At 35.2% G+C, this 21,766-nt stretch overlaps 2 protein-coding genes and 1 long non-coding RNA gene across 4 annotated transcripts; 1 reads left to right on the top strand and 2 right to left on the bottom strand.

Annotated features, from left to right (window-relative positions):
• Positions 1 to 255: 255 nt before the first annotated feature.
• LOC132624880 (subtilisin-like protease SBT1.7) lies at positions 256 to 3,261 on the bottom strand. The gene is made up of 2 exons (XM_060339620.1): positions 2,360 to 3,261; positions 256 to 2,161 (listed from the first exon to the last, which is right to left on the bottom strand). The coding sequence occupies exons 1-2, from the start codon at positions 2,929 to 2,931 to the stop codon at positions 406 to 408; spliced, it is 2,328 nt and encodes a 775-aa protein (XP_060195603.1). The 5' UTR covers positions 2,932 to 3,261; the 3' UTR covers positions 256 to 405.
• A 1,981-nt stretch (positions 3,262 to 5,242) lies between these two features.
• Positions 5,243 to 8,534, top strand: LOC132622761 (uncharacterized). Its single transcript, XR_009575987.1, has 3 exons — positions 5,243 to 5,963; positions 7,086 to 7,152; positions 8,088 to 8,534. It is a non-coding gene; the product is annotated as an uncharacterized LOC132622761 (long non-coding RNA).
• Positions 8,535 to 14,165: 5,631 nt separating this feature from the next.
• Positions 14,166 to 18,063, bottom strand: LOC132622075 (protein CONSERVED IN THE GREEN LINEAGE AND DIATOMS 27, chloroplastic). 2 transcript variants are annotated; one of them, XM_060336597.1, is made up of 7 exons: positions 17,683 to 18,060; positions 16,927 to 17,079; positions 16,656 to 16,733; positions 15,564 to 15,659; positions 14,973 to 15,008; positions 14,566 to 14,747; positions 14,166 to 14,500 (listed from the first exon to the last, which is right to left on the bottom strand). In XM_060336597.1, the coding sequence occupies exons 1-7, from the start codon at positions 17,917 to 17,919 to the stop codon at positions 14,338 to 14,340; spliced, it is 945 nt and encodes a 314-aa protein (XP_060192580.1). In that variant the 5' UTR covers positions 17,920 to 18,060; the 3' UTR covers positions 14,166 to 14,337. The 2 variants fall into 2 exon arrangements, with proteins under 2 accessions (XP_060192580.1, XP_060192581.1); XM_060336598.1 differs by lacking the exon at positions 14,973 to 15,008 and having other exon boundaries at positions 17,683 to 18,063.
• Positions 18,064 to 21,766: the final 3,703 nt, after the last annotated feature.

Consider the following 21,766-nt stretch of genomic DNA (forward strand, 5'->3'; position numbering starts at 1 on the left):
ATGGGTCCGCCACTGAATAGCATAGACACATACTTAGACGAGGCACAACAAGAATTGAACCCACGTCTCAGATTCCTTGAGATACTCCAACAAACACCCCTTTTGGAAGCTCTACTTGAATGACAAATAAGTGGTCTTGGGTTGAACATCGTGTTAAAAATATATATGAACGTGTGATACATTAAATAAAAGCACATAGAGATGTAGGTACTTCACATTTAGAATTGTTACAATACTTGGTATGAAACAACACTATACAGTGAGCAAGAGGCATACATTTCTTCATGTTATCCATAAATACATTTGAAACCAGCTTCCAACTGTTGTGCTGGAATGAAACTTAAAAACAGAGAAACAAGAACTTAAAATAAATAAACAGCAGCTATAGCTATGTCTTCATTCAATTCATGTCCAAGAAATTGCCACTGGACTACTAACCACATGCTTCCCATCAGACCACTCAATTCTACCAAATATATTCGTAGTTGAGGACATTGATGGAGCTGTAAAAGTCACTGTATACAATTTCTTCTCATTCATCTGAGTGAAACTCAATGTTTCAGGCTCAACCATAATCTTCACTGAACTACTTTGCGAAGAAACTGTAACTTTGTACGTTCCAGCAGGTCCAACATTAGTCAGTGTCCGGCTGTATTTGATTGTGTTTGAACCGGCACTCCCAGTTTTGGCAGGGGATTCTGCAGGGAATGAAACAGCAAATGAAGGGTAATTCAAATCTGTAACGCTGTATTTTTTATTCTCACTGCATGTGAAGTTTCTTCTTGCTAAGCTATTGATTTGAGATGAAGTGTATTTCAACGCACAGAGGAAATTGAGGTAATCCTCAGAGTTTATGTCGTAAACCAATCCTGGGTTTACAGCTGACACGGGATCCACATGTCCGGCACCGTGATCAAACGGCGTCGATGGTTTTCCCGTGGCGATATCTTGTAGTGCTCCCCCGTTCTTGTAGGCAGTGTAAGCAGTGGTCATGAGCGCTGAACGGATGGCGGCAGGGCTCCATTCCGGGTGGTCCCCCTTTAGCAAAGCTGCTAAGCCACTCACATGTGGACACGACATGGATGTACCCGAGATAATGTTGAACCCAACCCGTCTGTTGTCCTCAGGCAACCCTGTTGGACCAACTGCTCCGGTCCAACCGGCTAGAATGTTGACACCAGGCGCGATGATATCCGGTTTAAGTATCTCCGGAGTGATTGAATTTGGGCCTCTGGAACTGAACGCTGCAACAACAGGTGATGGTTCGATCCCCACCTTTGTTCCTGCGAAAAGAATCGTGGCCGTTGGATTAGGATCCGAGATTATATAGTTCCTGATTGTATCGCCGTTTGTTTGACCCACCGCGGTCGCCGGAAGTAAATGGGCGTCAGCCACTAGCTCCTCCCCATTCGTGGCGGTGTTAGCCAAAACCATGCCAGCTCCACCAGCTGCTTTTACCACAGAACCCTTTTGAACTCTAGCATTAATCCCTCTATCACACAGCACAATTTTGCCTCTCACTTTCTCAGGAATTAAGGAACCCGTCATACAGAGATTTCCATTAGTTACACTTACGTTGCTAGCATTACCAGCATACACAAAAGGAAGCATCTTATTAGGTAAAGAATCACCCTTATAAAGTGAAACACCGGAGAAGTTTTTACCATTGCCAAGGCTTACATATGCTGGAAAATCACGGTCCAATGTTCCGGCACCTACGGTGGTGATCCAAGGTGCCACGTTAGACAAACTGTATGGACTAGGTCCAGCATTTCCAGCAGAGCAAGAAACTAAAATACCCTTCTCCATAGCAGCAAATGCTCCAATTGCAACACTGTCTTTGTAGTAATCCGGTATGCCTCCACCAAGTGATAACGAAAGCACGTCAACGTTATCATCAATGGCTTTGTCCATAGCTGCCAATATATCAGAGCTAAAACATCCCCCAACCCAGCAAACTTTGTAAACAGCAACTCTTGCACGACTAGCCATTCCGCGAGCAGTACCAGAAGCATAGCCAAAAAGGCTAGCACCCTGAACAACTGAACCTGCTGCTGTAGAAGAAGTGTGTGTTCCGTGTCCATCATCGTCCCTTGGAGATTTCGACTCTTTGGACTCATCGATTGGACCAAGAGTAGTCTCATAACCTCTAGAAAAGTACCTGTAGGAAGTTAAAATTAGTTAGGACTTGATATTTTAATTTATGTGTAATTAGAATTTATAATCAAATTTATATATAAACAGATTTTTCTATTTTGAGTTAAAGTAGGTTTTGTACTGCTGGCCTTGCTAGTGTGGAGAATTGTGGAGAGCGTTAAAAGATTTATGAGTTTCTGAATTAAATATTTTCTTACAATACCTCGCTCCAATAAGCTTTCTGTTACACTTGGCGGAACTGAAATTTGTCCCAGATTCACATTGACCATTCCATGAAGCGGGAACAGGTCCAAGTCCAGTATCATCAAAGCTTTTGCTTTCCGGCCAAACTCCGGTATCGAGTACTCCGATGATGACGTCACTCATAGAATCTGACTCGGGGAAGAAATCAGCACTTTTATCAAGACCAAGAAAAGAAGGTGTTCGAGTAGTGTGGAGTTCATATTTTAACTCGGGCAAAACAGAGAGAATTCCAGGTTGCTTCTCTAAAGATTCAGCTTCTTGAACTGTAAGCCTTGCTGAAAAACCATGGACAACGTTTTTGTAAACATAGAGCATCTCTGCTGATTCAGATACCGATTTGAGAGACGAGTCGTACCAATGAGTATTATCATCAAAGGTTGCTGGCATTTGTGATTTAGCCAGGTGAATGATGTATGTTTTCTTCTTCTTCTCCATTGCCACTGACCTGTGGCATAGGCCTAGACATACTACAACAATAAAAACTAGCACTTGGTATCTAGACATTTTGATTTTTGTTGTTATTTCACTCATTCCCTTGAACTGAAATAAAGGGAATGGATGAACAAGCAATGAGAAACTTCAGGTAATATATATTATGTGGAGTGTGAGAGTGGGGCTACTGCGGGGGAGATGGGGTGTTGTTTCCTTCTTATGAATGATTGGTTACTAACAAAAAAAAATGGAAAGGTCCAGCCTAGCCAGAACAACTGATAGTAATATAAAGTGATAAATAAAGATTAAAGAAGGAGAAGAGTAGAAAAAGAAGGATGAATTGATGACATTCACAGAAAATAACATTTCTTAACGTAAGTAATCAAGATAAGAGAAGAAGAGAGTCCAAAATGGTATGCGTATTCTCCTTTCATAACGTGTCTTCCAGATTTTATTCACTTCTTTTTATCTTTAGTAGTCAGTGCTAACCTCTTTTTACCTTCCACTTTAGCTTTTGCTCATTGCAGAGAATAAAGCCAGAAAAAACAGAATTCCAAAATTCCCCAAGTTGCCATCCAACTATTTCATTTATTTTTGTTTTTTAGGTATTTACATACGTTAATAGCCACTCGGTTTAGTTTAAGATTTAACACATATCAACAAGGTTGTGATGGAGCAGTAAGTATTTTTTCATTCTTAAACAGAAGTCCCGAGTTTGAACCTTGACATGGAATGACCTTTGTTAAAAAGCGTATTACCCCCAATGGAAATAATTTGGTTCAGGATCGGAAAAAACAGGGACACAAGCTTCACATTTCAATTAAACGTGTTTAGTCCATATCACTAAAATCAAAATCAAAATTTATCTCTTCGCCATAACTGAGGGACAGAAAAGGCAATATCAGATCCCATTGCGTTACATATCTTTTTACAGAACTGTTGGTAATGAAAGTCATTGCTCAAGCGACGGTCCAATATAAATCGTCAGATTAATAAATGTTGTAGATTTCATTCATGAAGAAAACTTGCTGTGTTCCAACTTCCAGCTGCCAATAACTAAATAAAGATAAAAGGGGAAAAAATCTTCACCATCACTGAATATATATATTGGTTCACGGGTCCATACAGAAATCAAGTAATGTTAAGTGTTAGTATTAATTTGTGTGAAATAAAAAGTTAGATGGTTGGTGAGACGTCGAAGTTCCACCTTTTGTAGAATTATTTCAAACCTCCAAATTTTAATTATCAAGGTGGTTTGTTTTTTGGGGTTAAGTTATATATATTGTTAAGTGTATATAATTTAACGTGTTATGTACTTTATTTTCAAGTTATCAGGTCATATTGGTGTAATAAAGAGTTATCTGTCACGGCCGAAAATTTAATTCGGTAACACATAAAAATATACAACTTTGTGTTCACAAAACTTGAATATGGAGTACTGTTTTTTGTAGTTGCTCTATTCAAACAAGAACAGACAAGGTTCAACGTAGGGGCTGGGTCTAGTACTAAACAAATCAACATTATTTAATGGTAGATACCCTAATTATCCGTGACAAACGAGACTGTTTTATTGTATTTTGTGCAAGGGGTAAAAGACAATAGAACCACGTGAACCCCCTGTCCCAAGATTAGTATTCTATTAACATGAGGAGCATAAACTAGGGGGATGATGATAATAACAATACAAAATAAAGATGTCAGTTTGTGCTAATTCTAAAATGTTTAAGTTGAATGGTACTTTAACCACCTTTGTTTATCCATTTCTGGATTTTAGAATGACTACACTTTTGCGGTCCATTTAGGGTCCTTTTATTACGCCCTAGACAGAGTTATGTCTCGTCATTGATCGATCGATTTTACTTCTAGTGTTTGACGCTACCTATAGTAGCCTTGGGATATAAGTTCATACTCCTTTGTTTCAATTTATTTATCTTATTTTTTGTAATCCGTTTCTAAAATGTCTTTCTTTTTTTTGGTTGATAATTTTGTAATTCCAACTTTTTACATGACATGTTTAAACCACAAGATTAAAGGGCGTTTTAGTACATTCTACATATATTTAATTAGTTTAAGACCACAAGATTCAAAAGTCTTTTTTACTTTCTTAAACTCAGTCTCAAGTCAAAACTAGACAAACAAATTGAAACAGTGAGAGTACTAGACTAGTTTGCGAGTAAAAATATAATTTTGAAAATCAATAAGAGTTGTGTGGAATGGTAAGAAGTTCTTTAAGAGGTCTAGGGTTCGACCCTTGGGGAGGTCTAAGGTTCGATCCTTGGGTATGAAATTGTCTTTGTTAGGCAGATATAGGACTTTCCGACGCGAAATTGGATTTAATCGGGTCCCAATACGGCTACCGAACATCGAATAGGCCCCGAATATGGAGCAGGGGCGGACCCACTAGCAAATTTTGGGTGCTCCAGCACCCATTGAAATCAATCACGGAGTGTATAGTTATATAGAAAATATAAAGGAAACAAATATAAATAGTTAATAGAGCACCCATGAAGTGATAAGTCTGATAGGTAATTTGGTTAGGGGAGTGTTACGTCCCGTATTTTTATACATTGGGACAACCCGGATTAACTATGATAATTTAAGGCCAAGGTTATTCCGGGATTTGAAGTCGGGACTTTTGACCATTTGATTTTATTCGGAGACATAAGTTATATATGAAATTGTTGGTATTTGAACACTTAGGAGAAATTGGGACCACAATTCATAAAATTGGAATTAAAAATGTGGTGCAAAATGCCTTGGTGGCCGTGTGAATTAAAAAGGGGTCCCACACATTGTGTGGCCAATTTTAATTGGTCCAACACATTGTGTGGGCCAAAGTCACTAAGAGATATTTTGGTATACTTTTAAAAGATGAAGACCAAGTCTTCTTTTATCATTTGGCTCATTTTAACACTTAGAAAAAAAAAAAAAAAAAAGAGCACCAAGCCATGGAGGCTCTCGGCTGAACCAAGGGAAAACCAACCCCATTTTTAACTTCCCAAAAATTATTTCCTTGGTGTTAACCCACTATATTGAGGTCCCTAAGTAGCGTGGAAGAGTTGTTTGGGTCATCCAACCATTAGTTGTACCCATTTGCAAACCCTAGCTATTTGGTGGATTGAAGAAGAGAGGTATGTCTTGCTCTTGTTTTTGTGTTGTGAACGTTTATTTCATGTTGTAGTATGCTAATATGGAAGAAAATCATGAAATATAGAATGTTGAAGTTGGGTCTTGTGTTTGGTATGTGGGCCGTGTGGGGTGTATGTGTGTGTTGTGTGATTGAGTTGATAAATTGATTCCTTGTAGCTTGTTATTTATTGTAGAGTGGAGAAGAGAACACAAATCGTCAATATATGTATACATGGATGTAATGTAGCCGTGTGTAGCCTTAAATGTTTGGCAAAGAATGAATTTATATCGCTTAGCGTCGTAATGGTTATTGTGATGACTTGGAGGTTGGAAATGAGAATTTAATGTCCCAAATTGACATAGTAAGCGTTGCGGACTGATTTGGGGAACTTTGTGTATTGAATGAAATTCGTATATATAAGAATCATTAACATATGTATATGTGTGGTGTGGACGAATGTGAGTTTTATAATGTGCCGAAGATCGCATTACTACCGCTTAGTATTTTAGTTGTCGTCGTCATGAATTCTAGTCTTGAAATGAACATTTAATGACTTATGATTGATGTGAGATTGTGCGGGCTGTTTTGAGGCTTATCGTGCGTTGATGTAATTGGTATATTATATGAGAATAACATCGTTATATTGTGAATTGTTGAGACAAAACATTACTTGAAATTGAGGAAAAATGAAAAGAGGGCTGCTCTCGGTTAGGGGGCTGGTTTCGGCCAGCTTGGAGAAAAATAAAATGTTGGATCGTTGGAAAAAAATTATGTAAATGGTTTAGAAGTCCTCTAATATTGTGGGAAAGGATTCGGGTTAGTAATCGAATGTACGAGCGGTAATGTGGCTTGAATGTAAACCGTTGAAACGAATATTTGGAAAGTTGATTGAAAGATGTAAAATAGAGCTATTAATGTTGTTTTGCCTTTCAAATTGATTATTGATGTTGCTAGGTTGGTTATTGTGGTTGTTGTTGTTGTTATTTTGAGCGAGATAAATTCTCGGGATGGCCTATTTACAGGGGAAGTGCTGCCAAATTTTCTGTAGAATTTAATGATTAGTTTGGAATGAATGGCTTAAGTGCCCTTAGCTAATGTTTGGTATTCGTTGGCGTAATTGTAGACCTTGGGGAGCCCGATGCGTAGATTTGGATTAGCTTTAGATTGACTATCTTGGAAGTGCGTTCGAGGTATGTAAGACAACTTCCTTTCTTTTTGGCATGTCTTAGTTTTCATAGGCTAAATTAGAGCCTTAAGGAAAATTCCAAATCCGAAATTCGAGCATGTTATGATCCGTAAATGTTCTTTAGCACTCTTATGTATGATTTGATGAAATATGAACCTTTATGTATTCGAAAAATCGCTTTTCGAACTTTGCGCAAAAAGGTTTCACTTTAAAGAATTTCGAAATTTCCGAATGTCATATCTTTCACATAAATGCTCGGATTGCTCCAATATATTTTTACAAAAGTTTGCATTACGTATAACGAGTATGTTTTTCATGAGCGGGCCCGACTTGGGTAAATTCCCGTCTGCGGATCCCGCGACTTTCCTTTATGTAATTCGGGAACTTTTGAAAGAATTTGTTAAGACTATTATTTCGATTTTCAAATATGATCATTTTACTTATGTTTGAATTTATGATAATGATTTTATGCATATGACTACTCACGACTCTATTCGTGCATTCTGTTATTCCCTTCGCCGAGTCCCGGGCCGGTTCTGTTATCGTGCGCATTTTGATATACTCCGGAGTTATGCTGTGTTATGGTTCTCCGAGCTACTCGCTAATGAGGGTCGGGTTCCACTTATGGTTGGTGATGTGTTGTATATGGCGTTATGTTGTGATGTGATATGTGACGGGGGTACGGAGATTTAAGACTTTCTGGTGTTATGCTGTGTTATGGCGCCATCGACGGGCGGGCGACCATATTCTTCTGTACCCTATGCATGACTTGAATATTTTTTACAGTAAACAAATTTTGATATGTTGGATTTGCACTTATGTTTGATACTTCCATGTAGTTTATGTCTCAGATTTGCTTTCTGTACATTCTGCTTTGCATACTCAGTACATATTTCGTACTGACCCCATTTCTTCGGGGGCTGCGTTTCATGCCCGCAGGTACCGACGCACAGTTTGGTGATCCACCGCTTTAGGACACCCGTTTTGCCGTTGGAGTCCTCTTCTCCTTTCAGAGCATACCTTTTGGTATATCTTTTGTTCACTATGTTTGTATATATTCGTTCAGGGGTACGGCAGGGCCCTGTCCCGCCATATGATTCGTTTTGGTCTGTTTAGAGGTCTGTAGACTTATTTGTGGGTGTGTGTGCCTACTTCTGTACAACTGTGTCCATATGGTCTCTTTCGTTATGGCAGCCTTGTCGGCGTGCATTTTGTATATGCTTTTGGGCCGTTGTGCCATTTGATAGCCTTGTCGGCTTTGATATAATTGACAGCCTTGTCGGCTTTTGACGTATTTGATAGCCTTGCCGGCTCTTCGATATATGTATATGTATATATTCGTGTCTGATACAGTTTGAGATAGTTTGAGACGACATATAGCATTTTTGCCGCATATACTATTTGGATGTGATTCGATATGTACAGGTATGTCAGGGTGCCCAAGTAGGGCACTAGTCACGGCCTACGGGGTTGGGTCGTGACAGGGAGGGTGCTGGAGGTTTTGTCACTAAAGGGTCAAGAGTTCAAATCTCACTAGGAACTTTATTTTTTTAAATGCTAGATTATTTTTTCTTCTCCATTATTATCAAGCACCCCCGAACTCAAAATCCTGGATCCGCCACTGATATGGAGTCGTATTTATTAGAGAGCACTTTAACAAAAAACATATATAATTTTGAAAAGAAAGATGTACCTTTCCTCCATAAAATAAGGAAATCAGAAGCGTTAAGTTTTGTTTTTCAGTTAGAGTCTGATCTGGGTATTGTATTTTATTCCAGATTGGTTTTGCTCCGCTCAAGTGTACACATATAGAGCAAAGCAATATGTAGCAGATTACGTTAGGCAAGAAACAAGCAAGAAGAAGCTGCTTTAATCCAATTGCAGTTTCACTTGGCTGGCAAGAATTCTATATTGGTTTTAGTTAGTAGACATACTACAATTGCAGAAGTAATCTTGTATTTTCTTGTAGATTTTCTTCCTTCTTTCATATCAAAAGTTGTATTGACAGTTGTACTGTCCTTCTAATATTTTTCTCTTTATATTTATGGCCTACTATTTATTGTACTTCCTTATTGTACTTATTACCTTGTTCATTTTATAAGGTACAAGGTCCCATTTGAAATATATTTGCAAATTATCTAATCATCTTTATATACTTGAAAATTTGACATTTTGGGGTGTTTGTCAACCTAAATTACATAGATGTCTGGTCTGTCAAAAATGATTATTCACATTCGGACAAAAGCTACTATATATAGATAACTATTGGCCTACAGAATTTCTAGCGTCTGAAACTCAAACTTTCGTTTATTGAATAACTTATTTATACTAGTATAATACTCCATTTACTAGTAACAGGGTATAATTGGAATCTTGTTTGTTAAAATTTATTCTGCAAAATAACACTGTTCTGGTTTTTTTTTTTTTTTTTTAATCACACTGTTATTTGGAATTTCTTTTACTTATCTTATGTTGTTGCCAGATTGGCGACGAGTAAATGAGCATATATTTTATGTGAATTTAATTTTTGCTGGTCCAACTGTTGAATTTCTTACGATCTAAAGTGGAGATATTTTGAATCGGATACTTATACATAAATGCCAAATATCTCGTCATATTTTTTAAGACGATTCCCCCCCGCTCTTCTCCCATCAAAAATACAGCAAGTGTTAGGACCAATTGAGCTGTAACACCCAAAATATGCATATGCCTTAACTCTTTTCTAGTATCGTCAAATATATATACTCATATTAGGGTAATGAGGAAAGCAACAGCTAGCTAACCAATTTCTAATTATCGTTTCACTCTTCCATATAAGCGCATATAACATGCATATTATAGTTGTCTTATAGTGGTTCCAGCCTAGGAAATACTGCATGTCGGTGGTACCTTAAATATATTTTGTGGTTACGGGTTGTGGTGGAGTACTCGTAAGTACTCTTTCAACTTTAACTATGATATCGGGTTCGAGTCCCTTTGGGTATGGAGCCATTTTTGTTAGGGCGCTTTTTACCCTCAATGTGGGATTTTCAACGCGAATCTAAATTTAATCAACTCTAATGTAGATACCCAACTATTGAATGAGCAAAGCAAGAAGAAGATATTTTCTGATTATTGTTGTTGTTTGCCTTTTATTTCCTAACGTGAGCATTCAATGTAGAGTAATCATTTACTACTAAATCTCTTGAGCAGCTAGCTAGTAGTATGAGATTTGTGATTTATTGTAATACCTAAAATTTACTTGGTTATATTTTTTCAAATTATCATGTCAAATTTAAAATGGCGAGTTATATATTAATGTCAATATTACCCAACTATTGATATAAAAAGCGATGGGATATATGAACTCTTTTGATTTATACATGCCACACGAAAACGAGAAAGAAGATTTTGAGTCAAATTTTCCATCTGCATTCGTACGCCTAGGAACCATTTTTTTTTGGGATAATTTCAATAATATACAATCCAACATAAAATATTACATTCATGTGCAGAGGCAGATCCAGGATTTCGACGTTCTGGGTGCCACGCCGTTCAAATAGGTAAATGGGTCGATTTTTTCAAATTTGAGTTACGGTTCGGATCATTTATCTTTTTTGATTTATATAGACCTATTTTAGATATTCTGAGATTAAAGATACCTAAGCGGCCCAATTTTTTTTGTAGGGATAAGAGGCCATATTCTCTAAAACTTTGAGAAAGAAAAAGATTTTCCACGTTAAAAATCCGAACCGTATAAATCATCTAATATTGTTACCCTTGTGTGAACTTGCATATATATAGTTCGGAAAGAATCAAGAATTGTAACTTCAACCCACTCATCTTCAATTAGCGCAAACGTTGGTGAAAGATCAAAGTAACCTCTAAATTTTAAAAACTCTTAACGTAATAATAATATTCATCATTTTAAAACTAAAAATGTTCTTTTAAAATTTAAAATTTACTATTTAAGTATTTCTTCGGTAATATTTATGTAACGTTTTAAAATGTAGTACTTATTGATATAGAATGTGCACGCAACAGGCGTATATAAAGATTAATACTTAAAAAAGAGGATGTAAAAAAGCCACGAATTAATTAAAGCAAAAAAGAGTTAATTTTGGATCAATAGAGCATAGCAAGTAAATGAAAAGGTAAAGAAAAAAGACAAAAAATGAAAAAGAATAGCTGAATCCAAGCAAAAAATGAAAAAGAATAGCTGAATCCAAGCAAAAGAGTAAAGACAAAAAGGATTACTGTGCAAAACTGCTATATATCCTTTTTCTTATATATTTACCCATACATATAGGGAGTTTCAACCGAGGGTTAAGGTATCGTGGCATCCCCATACTTCTACATAGATCCGCCTCTGTTTACGTGGTCATATTTTTAACTTACATCTGCATAGCCATTTTTTATTTTGCAACAGTGTTTATACACACGATATACAACATTATACACTTACTGATAGATAATATACAAATCTTGAATAAAATTGTGTAATGATGTATAAAAAGAACATTTCTGGTTGGGATAAATAATTTTTCCAAATAGGCATAGAGCGTTATTTTCCCTTATCTTTTCCTCTCTTTTTATTTTTTGCCCTTCATAAAGCTGTAATAGAGAATTGGTGTCTATTGGTTGGACCCTAGCTAGAGGGGTGACATTTCAGCTGCCACATGTACGTTATGGTCCTAACTGGATTGTCTTTAGGCCTCTCTTTCCTTCCAACTCCCGACCTGTCCACCAATTGAGTAGTATTAACGTCACATCCCTTTAAAGTTTTAATACCTGGCTGTCAAATGAAGTTTCAGATCGGATCTTGTATCAAGGACATGCAAATTCGGGGAGCAATGTATAGTCTCTTCATAACTAGCAAAAAAAATTGAGAGAGAGAACAAAATAAAATTGTGGATATGGGACAAGTTTAGTCCCTGACCTTGTGGTATACCAAACCGAGGTGCATCTGGAATTTCAATATTAGTACTCTCTTCATCTCAATTTATGTGACACCATTTGACTAGGCACGATAAGAAAATAATGAAGAATTTTGAAATTTGTGGTCCAAAATAAACCTTAGATATTTGTGTGACTGGAAATCATCTGGTAAAGTTAAATTATTTCTAAATATAGAAAGATAACATTCTTTTTTAAATAGACTAAAAAAAAAAGTATTTCAAATAAATTGACACAGACGGAATATATATTTTATAGATATTCAATTACATATATGTGGTTCAAGTGAACTGAGGCCGAAACTAATCCCGAATCTGATTATAAGGACTTTAACAGTAATTTTATGCACAAATAGTATCAAGAATTTTCACAAAATCGGGTCATTTAAGAGTCTATTAAATGTACGTTGTAACAATTAACAAACATGATCCAGTAACCTATAAATTATGATAAAATTACACTAAATTAAAATATATTACACTATCAGCGTATGCAATATAAAAAATTTGTTATAAGGAGAGCATGCAGTTATGATTGTATGCCTTACTGTTCTCCACTGAGCAGAAGAAAAAGGTGAAATTGTACTTCTAGCCTCTAGGTCCAAATTATGGAATGAGGAAACACAACGTATGGGGGACGTAAATTGAAATGGGGAAGTGACGAAAATTAAAACGTGTTCCATAGTAGAAAGTATGTAGTATCTGCCAAACGTCAATGGCTACGTATGGAGCTCAGTGCATCATATGGAGATTTCGACATCTATTTCAAGCATATATCAAAATACACGTATGATTTAAATCATTTGTTTCATACTTGGGTTTTCGTTCTGACTTTGAAACTTTGTTGCCCATCTCGCTTGGGCTGTTGCACATATAGTGAACAGGATCATATCCCACCATTTGGGGACGCAGATGATTAACACGAGAAATGGTTTTTTAGCCCTTTACAAATTTTTTAAGTCTTATAATCTTTTTATGCGATTTTTTTTTTTACACATAAGAGATCTGAATAAGTCATTTTCGTCTATTCAAATTTTAAGAGGGCAAGAGATGTCATTATTTCTATTATATTAGTATGTGGATTTAAGTTATATAAAATGATTAAGTAACAATATTATCAACATAGGCCACACTTTACTCATGAAGGGGAGCTTTGAAACAACATTAAGTGTTTTCCGTATAATTATTAGGTTATGGGTTCGAATTGTGGAATCAGTTACTCATTCTTAAGTTTTTTCCTTCTCTCTCTTTTTGTTTTTTTACCGATAAGTGACAATATAAATACTTTTTAGTAATTTAATTGGTTATAATAAATTGTCGCTATCTTTCTCAGGCTATAATATTCGCTTGATATGAAATTACTTGTTATTGTAGGTCAATTTTACATGATAGCACAAAAAACATATAACAGTATCCGCGGGGAAAATTTAAATTATTTGGTTTCGTGAATGTATAAACTCTTTTTTTTTCCTGTATGTATAAACTCTTTTTTGTTTCATGTATGTACAAAAGAAGAGCTTTTTGCCTACCGTCTATTTTACCAAGTTCATCAAATAAGTACGATTGCTTTTCTCATAATCCCACTCTATAGCGAGATAGAAAAAAAAAAACTGGTAATCTCTATGCGAATTGGCAAAGAACAATAGTACTAAAATTTGAAAATAACAAATCTTGGCTTGAATCATGCTAGAATGGCAGTGATTAAATTTTAGGATAAAAGAAAATGACACTTATTATCAAGATCCGTAAAATGAAGAATAATCCGTAAATCATCAAGTTTAGAATCCTTTAAAACACTCTAAGTACAATGTGATCCTTGGCTGCTAATCCTGACACTCAAAGAGTGCACGTCTTTACAATTATAAAATTTGGGGAATATATTCTATTTGTGTTTGATTATGAACTTTACCCTATTTACTTTGCTTATTCTTTGATTAGATTTTCAGGTTTTGTACTAAGTTTATCACAAAATAAAAGGGGATATTATTAGCCTCAAAGGTTTCACTAATTGGGTTGATGATGAGAAAACCCAATATTCACACATGTGGCATAGAGGCTTTTTGATCAGATGATGGATGTTCACTTGATGTAAACATTTCTTGTTATGATTCTCTTTCTTTTGTTCTTTGCATACAGATTATCTAATGCATAAAACATCAAAATTTCTTCTCTAATTTTATAAAAACAGGCTCAATTGTAGTACTGATCTTATGAGCAATCGTAGAATTTAACTATAGCCTTCTTCACTTGTCCACTTATTGAAGTAGGTCTTCTGATTTGCAGTACTGTCCACCGGCCAATGCACGATAATATCTATCTCTGCAATAAACTGGCCTTCCATCAGCTGCTTCAGCGGCAGCTTTCGCCAGATCATCGTCCTCCTTGACTTTTAATGGTAATCTTAACAGCTCTTCTTTCCTGTGTTTACATCACGAATCAACGAAAGCACACAAATTTCAAACTTAGAAACTGTTTTGAAGTACCTGATGCCTGGTTTTTTTGTGCTGCTCTTTGAAGTGGAACTCAATGAGTTTTCTTTTGTTGTGAAAGTGTCGTGGATGAAATCCTCTACTGGTGTTGCAAATATGAATAAGGAGACTGCTGCAACTAGTAAAGCCCCTGTCCCAACCAGGGTTTGCTTCAGCATTTTAATGACTGGTTTCACCTAGATAAATAAACTCCTTCAGGTTTCTCATAATACTGGAAAGATCTACTTAGTGACATTCAGAATATGATGCCAACAATTTCCTAACATTAGTGTAACCAGCTAATAAAGTGGAAATCTATATTTGACTATGCTGTTTCACATGGTTTGTAGTTGATTATATGATCAGTGAATAGCTGGAAGTCTAAACTCTAATAACAGAAAGCAATAGCATCAACACGGTACCTTATAAGAGCCCAGCAGCCTATCACGAGCTAAGATCTGCAAGAAATAATCTCATTATACGCCACATGTGCAACATCGATTCGGATAAGTTTTTCAAGAACTTCTGGTAGTTTTAGACTTTTGGAGCATGTATTGCCAGAAGACTGGAACTAACATTAGTGTCACAATATAGATGTTATTCCATTATTTAATTAGTTTTTATGTGGGTGTCATCCGAGTAAAAGATAATGCTTTTACTTTCTTGTAGATCTGTTGCTCAGGTTTCACAAGGGTAAGTTAACTAAGGAATTCTATACCATGAAGAAGCAATTTTTATTGAAATCTTTGGCACGGTTGGTCATGCTAAGAAGAAAAGAATATTATGCAAGGACTAATTGATAAGACTAAGACAAGGAAGTAAAGCTTATTGTTGTCACATGTAGCTCTTATTTCCCACTTCTTTATTGTGATACCAAAAATTAAGTTGTCTAAATTTTGTTACCCCGTTTCCTAACTTGCTGCTAACTATGTATTCTTCACAATCATGAGAGGAGCAGAGGAAGTAAAGAGAAAAAACTTGTAACATATGTTTGCAAAGGAGAGACCACTAACCTCAGGGGGCTTCACCCACATCTGTCCATCGTACCATCCGGTTTCTTCATAAGGTATAACTGCTGATAAAAGCCTATCTCCAACATAGCTCCATCCCTATTGTGGTCATTGTTAGCAATTACTATGTTAGAGAATTAGAAGAGTTATGATCTCAAGTGACCTATCTCCAATGTCGGTCTATCCTTATGATGGTCATTGTTTGTACTGTTAGATTATTAGAAGAGTTAAATTTTTTAAGTTAAAGATAATGTCTCAATTTGGACAAATATCACATGTATTCTATTTGACTTATATATTGCCGTGTCTTGTGTTCAATCAAATCATCAATACATTTCTGTTCTCGTCTCTTATTTTCTCACAGACATGATGTACAATGGAAACTGACACCAAGAGGATTGTAAAAATTATGGGAATTCAGTTGGTTAATGGCTTCATAGATAGTAAAGATATAGAGCCCGTTTGGATTGGCTTATAAGTTGCTTATAAGCTGTTTTCAGTTTTTTTGAGTGTTTGACTGGCCAACTTAAAGTCATTTTGTGCTTAAAATAAGCTCAAAAAAATAATTTGGCCCATTTGACTTAGCTTATCTAAAGCAGCTTATAAGCTGTTTGCAGCTTATAGGCATAAGCCCATCCAAACAGGCTCATAGTATAATATATACTATGTGGGCTTAATTCTTCTGATGGACATTATCATCTTACTTGATTCAATCAAAATGTGCATGTGGCCTTCCAATTTCAATACATAGTAATTTCTTCATGCTGTCTGTTTAGTAACTAAATAATGCTCCCTATGAGAGGTCAGATCTCAAGCTGTCTCCAGGAAACTACATATCTGTGCATTTCTGGATGAACTTCCAGCAAATGCGGCACACTTTGAGATGACTATGTGAAACAAGTCTTTGTTCTTTGTAGAAAATTTTAGCTAGGCAGTCAGACATGTGCATCGTTGTAGATGTATAAAAATATAAGTGTGCATCTAGGTCTTCAAGTTCATCAAAAATAAGATATTCCTTCTTCTTCTTCTCGTACTGTAGCCAAAGTCTAAACGGTTTGAACAAAAATTTGAAGTTATGTAATGAAAGAACTTTACCAGATAAATTCTCAGGACAATCAATGCAACAAGAAAAAGAGTCCCAGTACTTGCAGCCAGGAGAAATCTTAAAGGATCCTGCAGGATTGTGAAAATTTGAATGTCAATGATTGTAAGGAGCTGCTATAAGATATTTACTGACTGAGTGGATTCATTTATTGTGTTTGTTCCCTAGAAATAAATTAAAACCTACTACTTGTTTACCATTGAAACTTGAGTATTCACTTTGGGACTCTCTGAGAGAAAGAACTTGCACAAAGTTACAATTTACCTTTGCAGGATTGAAGCTTGCAGCAGCAACAGGTGCTCCCAAAACGGTGAATGTGACTAACCAAAGTCCCCCAAGACGTAGGAAGAAGGACCCTGGACCCAATTCTGCCCAAGAGTATAAAGTTTCATCCTTCAGAGATGAGTACTCATTCACCTAGTAAAAAAACATCAGCTTAGTTAATACTTTAAATTGTTCACTCATCTCCATATTAAGTCCCCTGTCCCTATGAAACTTCAGAAATTTAGTACTACATGTTAAAGGTATTTCCTCAGTCAGTTTGATTCCAATAATGCTATAACCTGCACTAGAAGCTTATCATATATTTGCATTCTCTCACTAGTGCAGGTGTTGTGGCCTTCGGAGTACTAAGTCTAAGTTTATGCACTAACCGTGTAAAGATATTTACGCAATCAGATAGTACTTATAAACTAATCTCTATGATTAAGCTAAAAAAAAAGTTCCATCACGTGTTAAATGATACGGATAGCATAAAAGATCTTTACTGATACCAGTGAATAATTCCAAAGTAGATATCTAATTAGCTGACCCATTTTCTTGATTAGTTAATGTAGTCAAGTATTCTGTACTAGTCTGAAGTGGCATGTGCAGAACAGGGAGAAGAGCAAAAGGAAATTTTATTGTATGTGAAGAAAGATGAATCTTTTCATTGATTTCTGTGGATTGGATCAAAAACAATTCTTGAACGAGACCAGGGATGAATTGAAAATATTGGGAGCTTAAAGAAATAATACATACCGGCCTTTGTTCAAATGGCACCTCAATTTCCAAGCCAGGGTCCCAACTACGACCACCTAATCCGCTGCCATTTGTGCCACCGTTCATCCCATCTTTCAGGGCTTTGACACTAATATTTCTCCTACATACAATCGTTTGTTTGTTGGTCAAAATGATCAACGCACGGAAGCTTCTGCCAATATTGTTGACTTCTATTGGACTAGGGACTATGGAACTATATAAATTTAGCCTCAGCATTTCTGAATTCTCTAGTAACCAGAGAATTCAGAAGAAAAAGTAGATAGATGGAAGTTCTTATTGAAGGATTTTTTTTAAAAAATCTTGGAGACCATGCATTATACGTGATGGAAAATGGATTAATTGGAATAACTCTTATGTTATCTGCCAAAAAAAAAAAAATGACGGCCTTTATAATTTCTTATTTTCGTCCAATTGGAATTAGCCAGCTGAAGGCTGCACTTTTGGATTATGTGTGTTCGACCACCAGTTTAGAGCGTTGTGGTCCACTTATGTGGCTCCTACACAGGATTATCTTGAATTATAGATCCTAAATATGAACATTTTTTGTGGTAAGAAGACAGATTCGTGGGTATCTTGTGTTGCAACGTGGAAAGATTATCTTTGCACGCCAGTGTTGCGTTCATTTCTCACTGTTCCACGGGTTCATTTGAAGAAAAAGAAACATATTTTCTAAGCCATGAGTGGGTCTTAGATTTACTCCACCAAAATCCTCCCAAACAGTAGTTGTTTTCCCAATTTTAAGCTCCTTAAAATATCAGATTCAAGAGCTTCAAACTCGACAGTGATGCATCTTTGATTTTCTCTACTAAAATCCTCTCAAATTGTAGTTATTTTCATAGTTTTAAATTCTTTTAATTTAAGCAACAACAAATCATAATCATAGCATCAAACTTACGCACTCTCCAAATAGAGAGCGAAAGAATTTGAGTAGTTTGCCCTAAACTAGTGTACTTGTTCGTGCGAAACAAAAGACCCAAAATATGATTGAATATTGATGCTATAAGATGATGTATTAAATTATTAACGAAAAAATATATATTAAATGCTCTAGGTTAAATATGAAAAAAGCAATTTAAATCAATATTTGAAAGTTGATTAAGAAAATCTTATATAAGAACCCAACATAAATTTAGTGGAGGACCAGAATACTTCATTTAAACTTTGATAAGATGAGAAAAGGTTGATATGGTAAGGAATTCGCATTTAAAAGCATTAAACTTTTAGCATTAAACAAAAATTCATAAAAATGTAAAATAAAAAATATTTTTTACTGAAAACTAATTTTCAAACTTTTTTTTCTGATTAAAATGATCTATTTAATCCAAACTAAAGTTTTAAGCCATTTATTATAAAACATAATCTTCTCGGATGAACGAATACTTCCAAAAATTAGACCCAAAAAAAAAAAAAAAAACTTCCAGAAAAATATATTGGGCAAGGAAAACTTTACATAATTAAGTAACTAAAGTGCGTGAATTAACATGCATCTAATTCATGTCACCCCGAAATCCACAATCAAGATGAGAGCAAAAGAAAAAGTTATTAAAATCATTTTTTTAAAAAGAACGCAGTCACCTATTATTTCTTTCTTCATGATAGTATTTAATTTAATTATAATTCTGTTTCTAATGCCGTTTTTTTTTTAAAGAAAAAATAATCCTATTATTTAGGTGTTTGTTATAGCACGGGACTATAATACATTGGTACTGTATTTTGTCGCGGAAAAGATGGAATGGAGCTGTGATATACTTCAACTCAGCTTTCTCCCAATTTTTATAATAGTAGTTGACAACTTGACATTGAAATTGAAATTGAAATTGAAATTGAAATTAAAATTTTATCATCTATAGAGTTACTTTTTAAAATTGAATTCTGGTAGACCACTACTTTCACGCACATGCCAAGTTTATAAAGGAGTTAAAGATTTATTTCCTTGCGGAAAGAGATCATGTACATGTATTTTACCTTTTAAAAAAAAATAAAAATAGGTGAATACTATAAAGATAATTAAATATAAAATAGTAAATGACTATTTTGTCTATTGCAGAGTCTTTTAATGAGGGCAAAAAGTTCAATCAACATTTCTAAAGTCCTTCGTGCCTTTAATATAGTTTATGATAATAGAGAATAGACATAGATATCTATTGGGTGTGATATTATTTAAAATAGGAATTTTATGATAATAAATTTTAATCGGATAACAAATTTAAGAGTCAAGGTTGGATCAAGCCCGGGCCATTAGCCCATTACCACAATTACTTTATGTCCCGAAAATTGAAGGTTCCTAGTGGACCAAGACATCTTTTTAAAATAGGCTTGGGGACCGGGGTGGGCATGATACGGTGTAGGAAAGTTCGGTACGGTAATTTTGATTTTTTTTTGCACGGATTGCCCTTCTTTTGGGGTGGTCTTTAAATTTTTTCCTTTAAATTTGTGGTCTTTAAATTTTGCCCCTCATATTTGAGGTCTTTAAGTTTTTCAGCAATTTAAGTAATAAAAAAGGTGGCCCAAAATATCTCTGACATCGAAAAAAACAAAAAAAAAAAAATTGAATCTGTGACCTAATTTCGCAAGATAAAGTTACATAAAAATTATGTCTTGTCGAGCAAAGTTACATAAAAACTATGCCTTATCCGACATAATTCTATATAAATTAAATTATCCAGCATAGCTTCATTTCTACAGAACTTATGCCAGAGAAGTCAAAGTTTCTACAAACTTATGCCGAACGAGTTAGTTCTACTGCTGAATAACTTCATTTGCCTTTTCGTAAATTACATTTACCTTTTCTAGTACATTTGTTGGTTGTCATGAGCCAAAATATAAAATCTGCAGAGGAGCACATGGTGTAGCAGAAAGAGTCAATCATGATTCATCCCACTTACACAATGGACCTCATAATGCCACTTTTGTTTTGCCTAAGATGGACTAATTTTGGGATTAATTAATGACACTTCCACTGAAAAAATTTACTCTTATATTACTGTGAGAAGGCTGTTGATTACTCACTAGGATTACAAGTACACAAAATCATGTAATTAAGATGTGATTTCTTTCCTCTTGATTAACCTTTTTCTTTCTTCTTCTATAATACAGCTCATTTGTACTTCTAATAATGCAAGAAAAGTAGACAGATGTCTACATTTTTATTCCCCTTCAACGGTCCTAAATTGAGTAATTCTTGTAGCCGTACCAAAAGGGACTCCTTGAACTTTTTGTCTGTGGAATGAACAAACGCCATATGTCCCAATCCCTGGTAAAATGTTTGATAAAGAACAGGCAAGATATATAGGTGATTTCTTTTTAGTTGCAAACGTTAGATAGCACCAGATCAGATGCTATTGAATGAAGATTGCCAATAAATGATCTGGGAAAGATGTAGATTGTAAACAGTTTATTCAAGAAGATCTTATGAGCAAAAGCAAAATGGCCTTAGAACAAATTTGGAAATATGCAAAACAACAGTTTTCTGAAATTACATGTTACTCCTCTGTTTCTTATTTGTGAGGGGCAGGTGGGGTAAAAACTTATCCTCACCGGATATTTACACTACTTAACAATATTGGTTTGTATAAATATACATTAACATTACTTAACCATCGTCAATAAATATATATATTTACTACATTAAATTTCTTGACTATAACTAATTACACGAGTTTAGTGTCAACATCTGAAGTGGATAAGTTTTTGTTGAATTTATCGAAGTGAATAGTGGACAGATATTTCATAATTGCAGTTTTGTTTTTGTATTGCGTGGTAGTTGGAGTCGAGTCAATGTGAAATTTATGTTTTCGCCGAAGCATTTTGAGTGGACTCCACCAGGTTCGGTGAACCTAAGCCCGTCCAACTCAGGGCATTGCCCGCAAATTGAACCGTAACTAAAATGATTTTTTTTTTTAATGAAATTACATTTTAATTATTATTCCCTCTGTCTCAATACATGTGACACTTTTTCCTTTTCGAGATTCAAACGGTATAAATTTGATCAATATTTTAAGATGTATTTTTTCACCGAATGGATATGAAAAAAGTTGCAACTTATAGTACTTTCATGTAGTTT

This window comes from Lycium barbarum, chromosome 12 (assembly GCF_019175385.1).
Source record: "Lycium barbarum isolate Lr01 chromosome 12, ASM1917538v2, whole genome shotgun sequence".
Classification (NCBI taxonomy): domain Eukaryota; kingdom Viridiplantae; phylum Streptophyta; class Magnoliopsida; order Solanales; family Solanaceae; genus Lycium; species Lycium barbarum.

What these genes read in the sequence shown, in the direction of transcription:
- LOC132624880 (XM_060339620.1), bottom strand. Translation starts at nt 2,931, where the DNA reads ATGAGTGAAATAACAACAAAAATCAAAATGTCTAGATACCAAGTGCTA. An exon ending in AGAAAGCTTATTGGAGCGAG is followed by an intron (nt 2,162 to 2,359) that starts GTATTGTAAGAA and finishes AACTTCCTACAG; the next exon opens with GTACTTTTCTAGAGGTTATG.
- LOC132622075 (XM_060336597.1), bottom strand. Translation starts at nt 17,919, where the DNA reads ATGCTGAGGCTAAATTTATATAGTTCCATAGTCCCTAGTCCAATAGAA. An exon ending in TGCCATTTGAACAAAGGCCG is followed by an intron (nt 17,080 to 17,682) that starts GTATGTATTATT and finishes TTTTTTTACTAG; the next exon opens with GTGAATGAGTACTCATCTCT. An exon ending in TTGTCCTGAGAATTTATCTG is followed by an intron (nt 15,660 to 16,655) that starts GTAAAGTTCTTT and finishes TGACCACAATAG; the next exon opens with GGATGGAGCTATGTTGGAGA.